The sequence below is a fragment of the Haliotis rubra genome, unplaced genomic scaffold (genome assembly GCF_003918875.1).
Source record: "Haliotis rubra isolate DU_JTF1 unplaced genomic scaffold, ASM391887v1 Scf81, whole genome shotgun sequence".
NCBI classification, from domain to species: domain Eukaryota; kingdom Metazoa; phylum Mollusca; class Gastropoda; order Lepetellida; family Haliotidae; genus Haliotis; species Haliotis rubra.
In genome coordinates, this window is record NW_025767535.1 from 136,915 (window position 1) to 153,525 (window position 16,611).

General features: G+C 37.9%; 1 protein-coding gene across 1 annotated transcript in view; it reads left to right on the forward strand.

Moving 5' to 3' along the window:
• Window positions 1–1,403: 1,403 nt before the first annotated feature.
• LOC124261789 (E3 ubiquitin-protein ligase HECW2-like) overlaps window positions 1,404–16,611 on the forward strand; it is a 68,331-nt gene continuing 53,123 nt past the window's right edge. Inside the window, 4 exon segments of the mRNA XM_046696138.1 lie at window positions 1,404–1,814; window positions 1,816–1,891; window positions 12,765–12,875; window positions 13,857–13,957. Of these exon segments, the coding sequence (XP_046552094.1) occupies window positions 1,608–1,814; window positions 1,816–1,891; window positions 12,765–12,875; window positions 13,857–13,957 (495 nt within the window). The 5' untranslated portion in view covers window positions 1,404–1,607.

Sequence of the window (16,611 nt, forward strand, 5' to 3'; positions counted from 1 at the left end):
TTCATGTAAACATAGTTTTAGTGGACAACTCAATCAATTCAAGAACACAGAAAATCGGCCCGCAACGGAAAGGTTATGGTCGTGGATACTAATAAATACATATTCAAATAAAACTTTCTTGCCTTGTTTTAAGATTAACCACACTAAATAAAATTCTGAATCATACCAAAATTCTTTTTGCATATAGGATGATAATGTAACTAGTTTTAAAGAAATATGACATGTTTATACCGGAAAGGGAAGGGAACCTAATTTACCCATAATCCCGTGTTCACGATGGAGGACGGTACGAGAAATGATACATTTTGTCCCGAAAACTTTGACAATTGATCTCTTTATTGTTGATATTATACTAGTTTCGTTGCAGGTCAAATTATTTAAGTACGTTTTAACGTATAATGTCCACTTAAGGTAGTTTTGACCGTATTGTACGTATGAATTATGACTAATACGTAAGTGGGTTGGGCAGACAAGTTATTCATTTTAATTGATTTCGCAGATACAGGGGGCCGATAGCAATTTTTGTATGGTTATTTTAGTTCCCAGGTACAAAAGTAAGTATTCAGCAATCTTTTGGAACAATATTAGCACGTTTCTTAAAAATAGCCATCGATATAAACTTACACTGGACCGTTGTACTCCCTGACATTTGTTTTGACGTGTTTGACAGTTCCAGATAAGTGGTGCTTTTGGCAGGTTTATCACGTTTTCGTGCTGAAGGGATTGTTTACCATAATGCTACTTTGTGTTGACTACAAACATTGTGATCTTATATCCATTTTATGTTTCTGCTTCTGATGAAACATGTGAACTGATTTGGCAGGATATTCTCATGGGGCACTTATTTTAACTAATTAGCCAGTTTGGGATATGCAAATTTTAATAATTGTGATGACAGTGAAATGTAACAAATTTACACATCATCATCCTTGGAACATACATATTGTGATGTTTTTTGTCAAAGATTAGCATCTTGGTAATTTAGAGAAATTGCTATTTGACAGCATAATTAACATTTCACTTTGTTTAGAGGATGTGAATGAAAATTTGGAATTTTTATTGATGTTGTTATGGTTATTAGTTTATAGAAATTCATGGGGTAAATAGTGGTAACCAAAATATTTGTGTGAAAAATTATATTTATGACAAGTTAAATTTTGTTTATTTGAGATAGTTCTCAATACTTTTATTTTGATACGGAAATCAATTATCGTATGTGCATATTTCATTGACAGATAAGAACTGTATCCATTGTATTTAATTCAAACAACCTTTAAGACGGTTATCCTGTTTTGCTTATTTGCCAATATACTGGGATGAATAATTTCAAACGGATGTTTAATATTCCAGGTATTCTACATATGTTTGGTAAACATGGTAACTTTTTGTCTTCCTTAGGAGAACTGTCATATGGATGGTGAAATGTAGAGGTCCTGGATTTGACCATTAAAGAAGAAAACTATATCTGAAGAATTAAGAGGAAATGGAGTAGACACTGTTACTTCAGCAACAAGAATGGCCAAGAAACAAAAACCATGATATCCTAAATTTAGGTGTTTGGTTCAAGGATCGTGAATCAAAGAGACCATGTAGTATGTGACGACAGTATGGCGGAAGGTAGCATTACAAGAAAGAACTCGGACTATAGTTCTATTGATGATCTTTCTGTTCCATCAACAAGATCCTTAGCTCTGTCCAATGTTCAGCCTCTTCCCTTACGAGAAAGGAGCAACAGTGACTCCAACTTGAATCTGATAAGTCCGCAAAACTGGTCGAAGCTTACAGTTGACAAGTTTGAGTTCACGCTTGGGAGTGGACAGCTTCGCTGTGGTATCATGGGATATCAAAGAGGATGTCGGTGCTAAGGATTGGATTGGTCTTTTTCCTGCAGGTAAGCAACTTTAGAAATTAGTTTCTTTTTTATGACTACTCCAGAGTACAAGTTCAGAACATATTTTACCAACCCTTAGTATTTTATTTGTCCTTGTATCTTTCTAGTCCTGGCACTGTCCTGCTGGAGTTAAATGTAGTTATATGAAACAATGCATAACTATAATCATGATAATTACAAACAATTGAGGTTTACCATAATCAAGTTTTGAATGTCTGTAACACAAGTTACTCCACAAAGTACATATGAAATGCTCGCTCACTCACTCACTCAAAATGGTTCTCTTCTTCCATGTGCTGATAATTACTTGTGATTCAATACAATGCTTTTTTCTGTAAGATTGCTACAACAAAATTATTTTAATGGCATTTTGAATATTTAATTAAGAATTATCTTTTACTTTGTTTGTGTTCATTATGTTCATTGGAGTATGAAAGTTCATAGAGTAAGGGCCAGAGTGTATGAACTTTTGAGCAGGCAACCCTTTGCCAAGTCACTATGCAAGGTTCATACGCCAATGAACTCACACATTGTAAAATCAATCCTTATATTATAATTGTTATATCACTACTTTGTACCTTTGAAGGTGTATAGTCAATTTCATTTGGTACATTTGTCTTCATGGTCACTCTGACAACCATGCCCATGACAGAGCTGATGTTATGTAGATGGGATGTGTAATTGTCTTACATCAGCACAAAGAGTTTAAGGCCTTTAAAAAAATGTTGTGGTTCCGATTACCCAACCGACCCTTGAATTCAGGTGCGAACCCTATTTTTTGTGAGTGGTCTGAATAAAATAAGCTTTCAGGTACCATTGTTTTTTCCCGGCACCAACGGACATCGGTCATTCTGGTAGAGAAAGTCAACATGATGGCTGCAAGCTTGATTGAATAGACAATTACACATTGATAAATGTGTTATTAGTTTGTACTTTACTTCTAAAAAGGATGTTTAAACAAAAATCCTGTCTACCCTAATTCTAAAGAGGTGTAAACCGAACCACAACATTTTATTTATTTGGCTTCAGGTTCAGGTTAAGAGACTATGTTGTCAACATCGCCTGGTATGACATCATGCTGTGATTGTAAAAAGTGAATGAATTTGCCTGATTGTTATGAATGATACATATTCCCAGATGTACCTGATCTTGTGGCGTGGCCATATTATCCAATCAAACTGTGCGAATCAGGGCCAACCCCCATATGACAGAGGTCAGCCTTGTTGTCACATGTGTGTCATACGAGACTTGTATCTTACCATCTGTTCATTCAACACTTGGGTAATAATAGCGATTAACCTATTGAATGTATGCTGAAATTTGTTCATCACTGAAATTTTTTTTAATCACTAAAAGCATTATTCATCAAAATTTGTTTATGTAATGGGAAACATTTGTAAACAATTCATTCAAAGGCTGAAACACCAAAAGTCAGATTACTGGAACAGTAAGCCTTTGGTATGATAGACTATATGTTCAGATGTGTATTGCAATATATGATAAAGATATCAAATACTCATTCATTTCTCACACATTGAAATCATAAACCTATCATGCTATACCATATGTGCACGGTGCACAGTCATATAAAGTATCCTATGATCCCCATTTCTCCACGAGTTAAGTTTGTTTTGTTTTGATTGCTTGTTGTTTAACTCCACACTCAGCAAAGTGCCAGCGATATGACTGCAGTCTGTAAAGAATCAAGTTTGGTCCAGACAATCCAGTGATCAATGGCGTGAGCTTTGATCTATGGAATTGGACAGGCTAATAATATCAACCTCAAGGTTTAGATAAAACCCTTGTCTTGCAACAGACTTCAGGCTCAATACTGACCTCTTAGCAGGCTTGTGCTGCTGAAGGGAGTGAGTTTAGTTTTACGCCACTTTTAGCAATATTCCAGCAATATCATGGCGGTTGACACCAGAAATGGGCTTCACATGTTGTACCCAAGTGGGGAATCGAACCTTGGTCTTAGGCATGACAAGCGAACACTTTAACCACTAGACTACTCCACCAGACCTTTGCTGCTGAAGATAAACATCAAAGAGGATCTTGAGATTCTTGCTTATCTTGAACCAGGAAAAGTCTACATCTTTCTCTTTAACATATTCAAGAAGACATACTATCACTAAAATTAGTTTAATATTCGAACATTTCTTCCTGACAAAATAATTCTAAAACGTGAAATGAATCGACTTTTTCTTTAAAGTTTAAGAATAAGATCATTTCAGCTCAGCCCTCGAAACATCTATGTTGTTATTGAATTTATTTGAAACTTGCCCTTTTGGTTTGTTTTCAATATCTAGAAATGAGATATGCTAGTCTGAGTACTTCATCTGCTAAATAATTAGAAACCTCTGCACCCACTGGCTGATTACAAAGTTCATCTAACATATTCTTCAGAGGTGTTGTCAGATCTTTACATCTAGAGGTAGTGTTTCAGAGTTAAATTTCAGATTTGATCATGATTGAAGTTTTCCAATATGTTTGCACTGATTTGAAAAGTGCCTGGATTTAACCATGGCTTATGAAATGTGTGTTATTCTGCCATTTTACCATGTGTGTGCTGGAATGTACATGAAAATATCAGTTTTCATGCATAGCTTATTTCTCATCACTTTTGCCATAGAAAGAAAGCCTGTCTCTTATGTGTTATGTCTGTTAAATCTTTTGTATAATGTGTTACTAAGTATAGGAGACAGTGGAGTAGCCTAGTAAAGCATTCGCTTGTCATACCAAAGATGGGTACAAAGTGTGAAGCCATTTCTGGTGTCCCCCGCCGTGATATTGGTGGAATATTGCTAAAAGCAGCATCAAAACTAAACTCACTCACACTTTAATTATTGTTTTTATGAGTGGCCTATTCTTGTGGAAAACATGAAGACCTCAGTAAGTGATAATCTGTGACACATGTGTCATTTGCCGCTGTACAGGGGTACTTAGATTTGTTATGAATTAAAGCAGTCCTTGAAAACAAATGTTATACCTTGAAAAGTGATCAGAGGTACTTGACTGTGAAGTCCAAAGATCTGGATGAAAGATCTTGCTCATTCTGATGGGTTGAACAGTTTTGAACTTGTGAACGAGTGGAGTACGATGTGTTGTACTGGATTATGGTATGATGTGTGCTTCTTATTTTCCTGTAGGATACAGAGAAGAAAGTGTTTACTTTTCATTTTCTTTAAAAACGTCAGTCCTGATATCAGCCTGTGACTAACTAAAAACACTTGTTGGTACACTTACAGAATACCAGATACCTACCAACCATATTGTTTTGTGTCACATGCACTTCCATTATAGGGAAGCATGAGCTATAAAATTCGAAAAAGTATAAGGGAGCATCAAAATATATAATAACCATTAAAATCGGATTATTTGCAACAACTTCTGGTTAGTAAAACTAACCAATGATTTTGAAAATGAAAGGTTAATTATCACAAATAAAAAATATATGCATCTTTGAAAAACGGAGCTACAAATTTCTAGGAGTTAGAGCGAATGAGCGTGGGAAAGTTTCCTACCCCTAACCATAACCACATTCCTTAAACTAACCCTCTAAAGAAGATAGTAATGGATATCCAACGGCTAAAAAAGTAAGTACACTAAGATAGTGAAGTACTAAATCGAAGTACTAACTCTAATCGAGTTGGGTACATTTTTTTTAGCAGTTCTAAAGTTTTCAAAGATGGCAGAAGGTATCCAGTATTCTTTTTGTCTTTCCCACCAGTTTGAACCTGAAGTCCAGTCACATTGTGTTTGTTCTTGAAGCTTAGCTGATAAGAAGCCATATAAGAACAATAACATATATCAAAGATGATGCCAAGAGCCATGTTCAGACATGTAGAGTCTGAACTTTTTAGGACCTGTGAAGGTCCAGGTTAGAATTGATCTTCAGTAGCCCATGCTTGTCGTAAGAGGCGACTAACGGGATCAGGTGGTCAGGCTCGCTGACTTGGTTGACACATGTCATCGGTTCCCAATTGCGCAGATCGATGCTCATGCTGTTGATCTCTGGATTGTCTGGTCCAGACTTGATTATTTACAGACCGCTGCCATATTGCTGGAATATTGCTGAGTGTGGCGTAAAACTAAACTCACTCACTGAAGTTTTTGGTATAATGTGATATGTAAACCAATGGCCAATTGCGTGCTGACCAGTGTCGCCGAAGGCACCATTGTTAGTCTCAGAGCAAAGGAGAAATCTTGTCCAATGGACGCTGATCATGCTGACTGACTGACAGTCATGTAAGTTTTCTCATTTTGCTTGTTTTCCTTGGAGAAACACGTTTTAAAATTTGCCAAAACCTTTTGACTATTTGTAGGAGTTGCTCAAACCATGTAAAATGAATTTAGCCGAACAAGCTAGATTTTCTTCGAGAATTTTCTGGAAAGAATATTTCATATTCAGTAGTCAAAATTACTGCCAAGAGTTAATGGCATTATTCTGTGTAGCGGCCAGCTTTGCAGATATTGATCGTGTGTTTTTGTCTGTGGGTATATGTAACATTGTAGACATCAATACTCATTTGCATATTTTAAACATGTTTAATGCATGGAAAGCAGAGTGGCAACGTCAATGAAAGGTTATCAATAGCAACTGGTGTTTTCTATTGACTTGAAGTTTCGTTTGTAAAATAATTTACATGAAAAACATATCAATTTCATTTTTCATGGAAAGCAATGAATTGGAAGCTGCATACGAAGTGTTGAGTTTCAGACTTAACTCCAGCCTGGTTGGACTGAGGTGGTTACATCGTGGAGATGTCAGCAAATCTGTCAGTGGCTGAGCACTAGATATGAGTGCTTGTCCCATTTTTTTATATTTAAAAAAAATAAAAATTTAATGTTTTATTTTTTTTTATTTTACATGTTTGTGTGAAATGGGTTGTTTAACAAAATACTTAAATTTCTGTAGCTTAAGGTCTTTTAACTTTGTTTGTCAAAATGTTTTCATTCTATGCCAACCATGTTCTTATGTAAGTTATAGTGGGAAACTAAATTCTAATTCGTTATAAACATAAAGTGAATGATGTTTAGTACTGAGGAAAAATATGAATTATTTTGATTGGCTTCGTAACCATCTACACCCCATCTTACACCGAGCAATATCCCAGCTAAGAAAACAAAAGCTTATCAATTATCAAATATGGACCAGAGAAACCAGTGATGGATATTTTAAACAATAACACATCAGGATATGATGACATTCAGTCAATCAAGTAGCTTGTCCTGAAAACCAAGATGGTGACATTCAGTCAATCAAGTAGCTTGTCCTGAAAACCGAAATATAGCATGCAAGGATTCAGACTTACTTGAAAATTCTTTGGTGGAATTTGGGCAAGTGGTGTATGGCCCTGTAACAAGTTTCTAAGTGTGCAACAAGTGTGTCTAACTTGATTATCCATGTTAAAATGCAGATTGATTTTTGTATTTTATCTAATGCCACACTCAACAGTATTTCAGCTATATATGATGATGATGATCTGTATTGAGTCTTGACCAAACAGTTCAGTGATTGAGTCATTGACATCACATGCATTCATCTAGGCGGACTGATATACAATGACAAGCCTGACCACCCGATCCCGTTTGTCGCCTGTTATGACAAGCATGGGTCGCTCGTCACGCCGAAGACCCGGGTTCAATTCCCCACATGGGTACAATGTGTTAAGCCCATTTCTGGTGTCCCCTGCCGTGATATTGCTGGAATATTGCTAAAAGCGGCGTAAAACCAAACTCACTCACAAGCATGGGCTGCTGAAGACTCATTCTGACCCAGACTTTAATGTCTCAGTGGGCGGGTGAACTAGTAAAGAACACACATACACATGCAGTTTCCAATATTACTGTTGTTATATCCACTACTATTAGCTAAACATGCAAGACTGAACACCCTTTACTAGACTCTGTGTTCATGCTTCAGTGCACTCTCTCTTACCTTAAAACTTTGTTGAAACATTATTATTTACACTCTGCATACTCTGACAACAGGCACCTGTCTTCCCAATACCAGCACATGGTATTGGTCCCAGCTCTCCAGTTCCTCCCCCACATACCCAGTGTGCGAAATAGCCAGTTGCCGCAAGTCTGTGGCTGGTAAAAATCCTGTTGGGCTAGTAAATCTCCACAGTCAGTGGCCTGACTGGCTAGTGAATTATCATGGGATCATTTTTATCCATCTACCCATCCGTCTGTCCGTCTATTTTGTTTCCGGAGCACAACTCGAAAACCGTTCAATAGTTTTCAACAAGAATTGGTAAATATATCAAACAGAACCTAAAGTGGTGCCTTTGTCTATTTACAGATTTTTATCATTTTTATTTTTCTCGGTTTTCATGGAAACGATTTGGACTTCATATCAAAATGGAGGCAGATCCTAAAGTGGTGCCTTCTGATGTTTGCAGATATTTTGGCATTTTTATTTTTCCCGGTTTCCATGGAAACGATTCGGACATAGTTTCAAAAAGAAGGGGTGGGTTTCGTTTCTGGAGCACAACTTGAAAACCTTTCAATATCTTTCTACAAGACTTGGCAGACATATCAAGCAGATCTTGAAGTGGTGCCTTTTGCTATTTACAGATTTTTGGCATTTATGTATTTCATGATTTCCATTGAAACGATTCAGACTTAGTCTAAAAAAATCAAATTGGACTTTAAGTAACTGTGAGATGATTTGTTCTTTCAAATATGTAGAGGCCGGGGGGATTTGTCATCTTCTGATGACTCTTGTTTTAATGTATTTTGGGCCCATGGCCTTTTACTGGAAATATACTCTGACTCTGACTCTAAAGCATGTAGAGGAAAATGATACTTGTAATGTGGTTTGGGTTTTATTTTGTTGATTTTGTCAGCTTCGGGTTTTACTTTCACAACTATTGTGTGAGTGGAGATGACAAATGTGTGATTCTGAATTGACATGAATATAGATTATGGATGATAGTCTAGCAATGTAATTAGATTCGGTTTCTTCAAATCAGTTTTGCTTTGAATGTGTTTCATTATATAGATTAGAACACAACTAGTAATAAACGTGTTGGATACATTTTCAGCCTGTGCTGATTGTCAGTTTAATGTTGATCTCCACAATATTCCAGGCTGAAGGTAGTATTTCCATTGTCGAGGTTGGACATGACAAACCAGTGGTTAATGTCATGAACATATATCCACATAATTGAATCACTTGGGTTTGGTTTGTTGTTTAACGCCACATTCAGCAGTATTCCAACTGTATGGCCGCAGTTTGTAAATAATTGAGTCTGGACCAGACGCATCGATCTGCACAGTTGCGATACGATGACATGTGTCAACCAAGTCAGTGAGTCTGACCACCTGATCCCTTCAGTCTCCTCTTACAACAAACATGGGTTGCTGAAGATCAATTCTAACCTAGATCTTCACGAGTAGTTGAATGGTTATGGTAACACAAAGTCAACCAAGTGATAAAGACTAGTCACATATTCCCTTCAATTCCTCTTACAATTATCACTGGTTGCTGGGGACCTCCTGTCTTGTCAAACATCTGATACCTGGTATTTCATGGCAGCCATAGTGAAATGTATGACATACCTCAGAATCACATCTAGTCTCAGAAATGAACATATTGTACAGAAAAAAACTGTTCATAAAACATAAAAAAAATGAAATTAATGAAAAGGAGCCCAGAGACTTCCTCCTGAAACTCTGGTAATCTAGACTTGCCATGTATACTAGATAGGGCTCAATGTAAGAGATGGTAACCTACTTGCACTGCTTTTATTGCAATATGTAATGAAAGAAATATGCTTTTGAATTATTGAGATGTTTTATTCAGAAGTTTACCCGCTCAAAAATTGACCTGCACCTGGCGCAAGTTAGACTAACAACTAGGTCGCATTTTGTAATATTGGGTTGCACCAGTGCAAGTAACAAAGCACTAAATCTAACCCTTCTACACTTACATGGACTTTCACAGATATATTTGTTTCAAGGTCTGTATGACAGACTAGATTTACCTCTTTTAGATAAGATAAGATAGAATTTATGATCAGGTTCTGCACAACCTTAATCTGCCTGGAGCCAGAATGAGATACTGACAATGTTGTTGAGCAGGATTTTTTTCTACCATTTTTTTTCCTATTGTGAACAACTGGCCTGAAAGTAATTGTGGAATATTGGTGTTGTGTGCAATATCTGTTCCTGTGAATTGCTTGAAGTTCATGGCTTATGGGCAAATATATCATGGTTCAATATATTTTCCACAAAACTGTGTTCAACACCAACACTGGTCGCATGTCTGAATCTGGGTTTTTCTTAAGGACCAGTAAACAATATAAATGGTGGTCTAGTGTTATTTTGGGGGCAGTGGGGTAGCCTAGTGGTTAAAGCTTTCGCTCATCACGCCAAAGACCCAGGTTCAATTCCCCACATGGGTACATTGTGTGAAGCCCATTTCTGGTGTCCCCTGTAGTGCTGGGAATTGGTCAAAATCTCATAATTGATGATTGGTTCATTACCACCGATCAATCATCGAAAATAATTGGTTAGCGTCATTTATGAAATTTTCCTGATTATTTTTGTTAATGGACAAACAAAATATAGACAAAAAACTGTAGTTCTTTGGTGTTTTTGCAAATTGCACAAAAGGCATTGGCAAATTTCACATCTTTAAAGGATGACTAGTAGGTTAGGAACATTAATTTCTTGGAGTCTTGAAGATAAATTCAATCATGACTTGGAAAGAGCTTGTAGTGGTCATGAAATGTAACAGACAAAACCAACTTTGTGAAAAATATTGTTTATGCAAACAAGTGTTCCAGAATTGTTTGTGTTCGATTATGAGAAAACATGATCAATTGCTTGGTCGTTTAGTCACTGCAACCAATCTTCGATTATTTCAATTAATCGGACCACCACTAGTCCCCTGCCATGATATTGCTGGAATGTTGCTAAAGGCGGCGTACAACTAAAAACTCACTTATTCACAGGTGTTATTTTGGGGACAAACATAAATTAGTACGAAATTTGAAGTCAGCAACTTTGATGCAAACCTAAGGAAAACCAGCAACCAAATAAATCCTGCATAGTACAGAGGTTACTTTCTCTCCTTGATTTTATGACTTAAGGATGTGTTCCATACATTTAGGTGAAAAGTCTAGCTGCTTTAAACAAACAAACCTGAGGTTGACAAGGATTAAGAGTTAGTTATTTCTACCATTTGTAAACATTAGAATGAAAGAATACCATTAAAACCTTGTATTTTCAGAACTTAGTAGAGGTCCAACAGGACCATGGATCATTTTTCTCACATGGTTAGCATCAAACACTGCAAAAATGTCAAAATCTAAGGCAGGATAAATGATGATTTATTCCTGAGTTGATAATGTTTAGAGGATATAACGTTGAGTGCAGTATTTTTCATTAAATTGTTGATTGCTTGGTTTCAACTCATCTGACTGAAAGATTGTAGTGTGTCAATCTGGGTTTCATTCTGTGTGTTCCCATTTTTTTTCCAAACATATTTTTTCTGAAACCTAAGGGTTTATGGACCTGATACTTTGTATGAAATATGTCAGTTATAATGTGTCCAAAATCTACATGCAAATTTTAATCTTACTTCAAACATGGCTGCCATGGAGGCCATGTTGAAAACGTCACTAATGCGCACTTTGATATCTTCTGTGATACTACCTGAGTGAAACTGAAATTAAGGTTGAAGGTTCCTTTTTCTTTTAATGCTTATGTCTTTGTGATTTTATTGTGATTTATATTATTTCTGATACTTCAGACATCAGATTTGCGAAAAAGGTTCAGATATGACTCTTATTCATGTTATGAACCTGGCTAGCTATTCTCGAAACTTCTTAAGCCCTAAGAATTTCTTAAGCCCATTCTTAACACATTGGCTACGATCAAAGTTAAGAATTCTTAGGGCTACGAACGTTTTGAGAATAAGGACCCTGAACTTATGTGAATCATGAAGAGCAAACAAATTTCAACATGTTCCAGGCAACACAGTTTATCTAATGCTTTCATTTTTCTTTTAACACGCCACAGATTTTTGCAGTAAAATAAGATTGTGCAAATGTTTTTTTATCAGTCATTTGAGCTACAGAGCATCATGGCTGTATTTTCTTTCCCTAAGATGCCTGTTGAATATTCTCATTCACATGTCTTGAGTGTTTGAAGTGTGAAGATGTAAGTGAATATTGATGAGAACAATGTTTAAGAAGGGCCTCCCGACCCGTGAAGATCCAGGGTAGAATAAGTCTTCAGCAACCCATGCTTGCCACAAAAGGCGACTCTGCTTGTCGTAAGAGGCGACTAACGGGATCGGGTGGTCAGGGTCGCTGACTTGGTTGACACATGTCATCGGTTCCCAATTGCGCAGATCGATGCTCATGCTGTTGATCACTGGATTGTCTGGTCCAGACTCGATTATTTTCAGACCGCCGCCATATAGCTGGAATATTGCTGAGTGCGGCATAAAACTAAACTCACTCACACACTTAAGAAGGTCCCAAAATTATTTTAGAAAACCTAGCTCTCAGTGAATCTGTGCTAAATGACTTTCCATCCCACCTGGTTTTTATTTTTTAACATGAAGATGTATAAAATATTCATTATGGTTACAATGCTTTACAGATTTTATTTAACTAAAATGTATTCTTCAGTATTAAAAATAAAGAGGGTTTCTTCTGTCCTCGTTACCCTAAGGTTTTGTGTGCTTCTGATCATGATCATGATAATCCAAGGATTCATTAAATCTTTTCTTTAGAAGATAATTGTTCTGGCAAGGACCTCTAAGCATTCACACTCACTTTTGAACAGAGAATACTTTTTTAGAAAATATTTGTTTTTATTCATGATTGAAGAACACTGATTTCCTCCACAGGTGAGACAGATTCCTCCAAGTTCTGGGATTGTAAGAATCGTGGCATCAATGGAGGACAAACTGGACAGATCCACTGGGACTTCGAGGCTATTAGCCACAACTTTAGTGATGGTCAGTTTGTTTGTTTTTAATTCTGATCATTTAATTGTGTTGAAAATTAAACAGAAAATAGTGAAACTATTTTAAAATAGACAATGCAAAATTATAGATTATATCGTACACCAAATGACCAATTTCTTTGGCGGATATTCTGCTACTTGGGTTGAAGCAGGTTCAAGATGTTTGAAGACCTGTGCAGTTTAAATGATCAGATAGGGCCAAGTGGGGCTTCTTTTGCTTCAGATTTTTAATCATATTACACATTTTTTGTGTGCTCATCCATTTGCTTACCATGTCTACAATTTATGCCAAGTATTGGTAAAAACCTCGAGGATGCCTTCAGTATGTTCAATTGTCTATTCAGGATGTTAATCCCTGACAGTATTTTGAGCCCAAACAGGATGGTAGTACTATAGAGCATCAATTGTTATGTTAATTATTCCCAAGATCAAGGGTCATATCTAACGTACAACAATATATGCATGTTGTTATTTTTGTAGCAATAACAGAAATAGCCACTCTTTTGCCTCAAATATCATTTACAGTCACCTGATGAAGGAATAAGAATATTCTCCAAAATGTCTTGTTCGTCAAAATAGAGAAGTTGACATCCATAAATTCTTGCCCTTATGTGTATCACTTCGAAATGCTGTTGAAAGACTTTTTTGCATTGTGTTTAAAAGGAATATTTGGGCGGTTGGGTAGCCCAGTGGTTAAAGCAATCGCTCGTCACGCCGAAGACCCGGGTTCGATTGCCCACATGGGTACAATGTGTGAAGCCCATTTCTAGTGTGCCCTGTCGTGATATTGCTGGAATATTGCTAAAAGCAGTGTATAACCATACTCACTCACTTATAAGGAATATTTTTACTTTTTACCTCTACAAGGTGTAGTAGATAGAGTGTCTGCTTGGAGAGTCAAATATCAATGGTTTGATCCCACATCATACCAAAAGATAATACTTGCTGAAACCCTGCCTTCGTTCTATTTCAGCTGTGACTGAGATATGCTTCAAGTACTATCAAGGCAATGCAGGGGAAATGGTTGCTGCAAGTCCCACCATCAAGATAAAGAGACCCAATCTCAGGAGAAAGGTACTGAAACGTAGTGTTAAATGTGACACTGATTATACTTATTATGATCCCATGGCTGAAGAGGCTCCCAGTACCCTGTGCTTGTTTCCACCTGGTGATCCAAGTGGTGCAAGTTCCCTGTAGTCCATGCTTGTCTCCCTGAGGGGATCCTTTTAGCAGAATAGGTCCTCAGAACTTGCTTGTCCTCTTGAGGGGATCCTTGATCAGTATTGGTCATCACAACTTCATGCTTGTCTCCCAGAGGATATCATCGAGCAGAATATGTCCCATGTACACCATGCTTGTCTCCCAGAGGATACCATCGAGCAGAATATGACCCCAGTACATGATGCTTGTCTTCCTTGAGCAGAATAGGTCATCAGTACTCCATGCTCGTCTCCCAGAGGAGATCCTTGAGCAGAATAGGTCATCAGTACTCCATGCTCGTCTCCCAAAGGAGATCCTTGAGCAGAACAGGTCATCAGTACTCCATGCTCGCCTCCCAGAGGAGATCCTTGAGTAGAATATGTCCCCAGAACTCCATGCTCGTCTCCCAGTAGAGATCCTTGAGCAGAATAGGTCATCAGTACTCCATGCTTGTCTCCCAGAGGAGATCCTTGAGCAGAATATGTCTCCAGAACTCCATGCTCGTCTCCCAGAGGAGATCCTTGAGTAGAATATGTCCCCCCATACTCCATGCTTGTCTCCCAGAGGAGATCCTCGAGCAGAATAGGTCATCTCTACTCCATGCTTGTCTCCCAGTGGAAATCCTTGAGCAGAATAGGTCCCATGTACACCATGCTTGTCTCCCAGAGGAGATCCTTGAGCAGAATAGGTCATTGGTACTCCATGCTTGTCTCCCAAAGGAGATAATTTCACAGAATAGGTCCAAAGTATGAACTGCTGGTCTCCCAGAGATCCTTGAGCAGAATATGCCATCAGTACTCCATGCTTGTCTCCCAGTTAGGGACATGAGGCTGTAAGTCACAAGTACCCTATGCTTTTTGCTAAAACAAACTTGAAAGGACTGGGTTTTGAAAATATGTGAACATATTGCTGGAATATTGCTAAAAGCAGCATAAAACTCACTCACTCACTCACTCACTCACTCACTCACTCACTCACTCACTCACTCACTCACTCACTCACTCACTCACTCACTCACTCACTCACTCACTCACTCACTCACTCACTCACTCACTCACTCACTCACTCACTCACTCACTCACTCACTCACTCACTCACTCACTCTACTCACTCACTCACTCACTCACTCACTCACTCACTCACTCACTCACTCACTCACTCACTCACTCACTCACTCACTCACTCACTCACTCACTCACTCACTCACTCACTCACTCACTCACTCACTCACTCACTCACCATGTTCATCTCTCTGGGGGAATCTGATAAGGTTCCCAGTACTCCTATGCTCCATATGCAGCAGAAAAGGTCCTCAGAACTTGCTTGTCTTCTTGAAACATGATGCATGATTTAAAACAGAACAGCCAATTATCTCTCTGTGAGCAGTCCCAAATAAGCCTCTGCCTTGTGTACACATATTGTGACATAAGGCTGAATGCTATTGAACGGATCTAGGTAAACCCCTGCCTTGCTGCAGAAATGGGGCTCAATATTGGCCTCTGAGAAGGGCTAGAAAAAACAAACCTGTCTCACTCTAGATTTGGGGCTGTTTATGGGCGTCTGTACAGGTCTAGAAAACCCCTGTGTTACTACAGACTTGGGGCTGAATATTGGCCTCTGAGAAGGACCAGAAAGAAAAAACCTGTCTCACTGCAAACTTGGGTTAAATATTGGTTTCTGAAAATGGCTAGAAAAAACAACAACCTGTCTCACTACAGAATTTGGGCTTCTGTACAAACGTAGAAAATACATTGTTCTCACAACAGACTTGAAGTTGAATGTGGGCTTCTGCACAGGTCTAGATGAATATTTGGGTTTATATGTCTCATATAGCTAAATCACAAGCGGAAATATTGTCTTCTGGGTTTTTTTAATCGTTGAAGAGGAAATGGAAACAGCAAAAAGCAGCTGACACAATCAAGAATAATTTCCTGTATAATTTATCATGCAAAACAATGTCATGCTGGTTTGGCCGTGTGTCCCCCATATTCAAAATGAGTGCATGTCCTTGTTTCAATACAAATCTGTCCTGCACCTCTGCACCGAAATGTAGGCCGGAGGAAACTATCACTTGACACAATTTAGAATGTTTTGATTCATGAATGGCCATGGTTGTACTACAATCCTGGGATAGGTAATCCAGTATTACATGCCACTGTCATCACGTTTCCCCTTCCAATTCATCACTATGGAATTGCACAAGCCCACATGCTATAGTCAGTGTCGGGATAAAGTAGACCTGACATGTCAGAAGTTCTTGAGAATACACCGCCTCTTTTACATCAGTTCATAAATCTTGTGTTTTTGCTGTCAGCACACTGTAGAATCTTAAGACTTTTTGACAGAAGTTGCCTTCACTGTTAACTATCATTGTCATCATGTTTTCCCCTTCAGGGTGTGATTTCGCTATTTACACCGACTGACTGACTGAGTTTGGTTTTACGCCGCTTTTAGCAATATTCCAGCAACATCACGGCGGGGGACACCAGAAATGGGATTCACACATTGTACCCATGTGGGGATTGAAC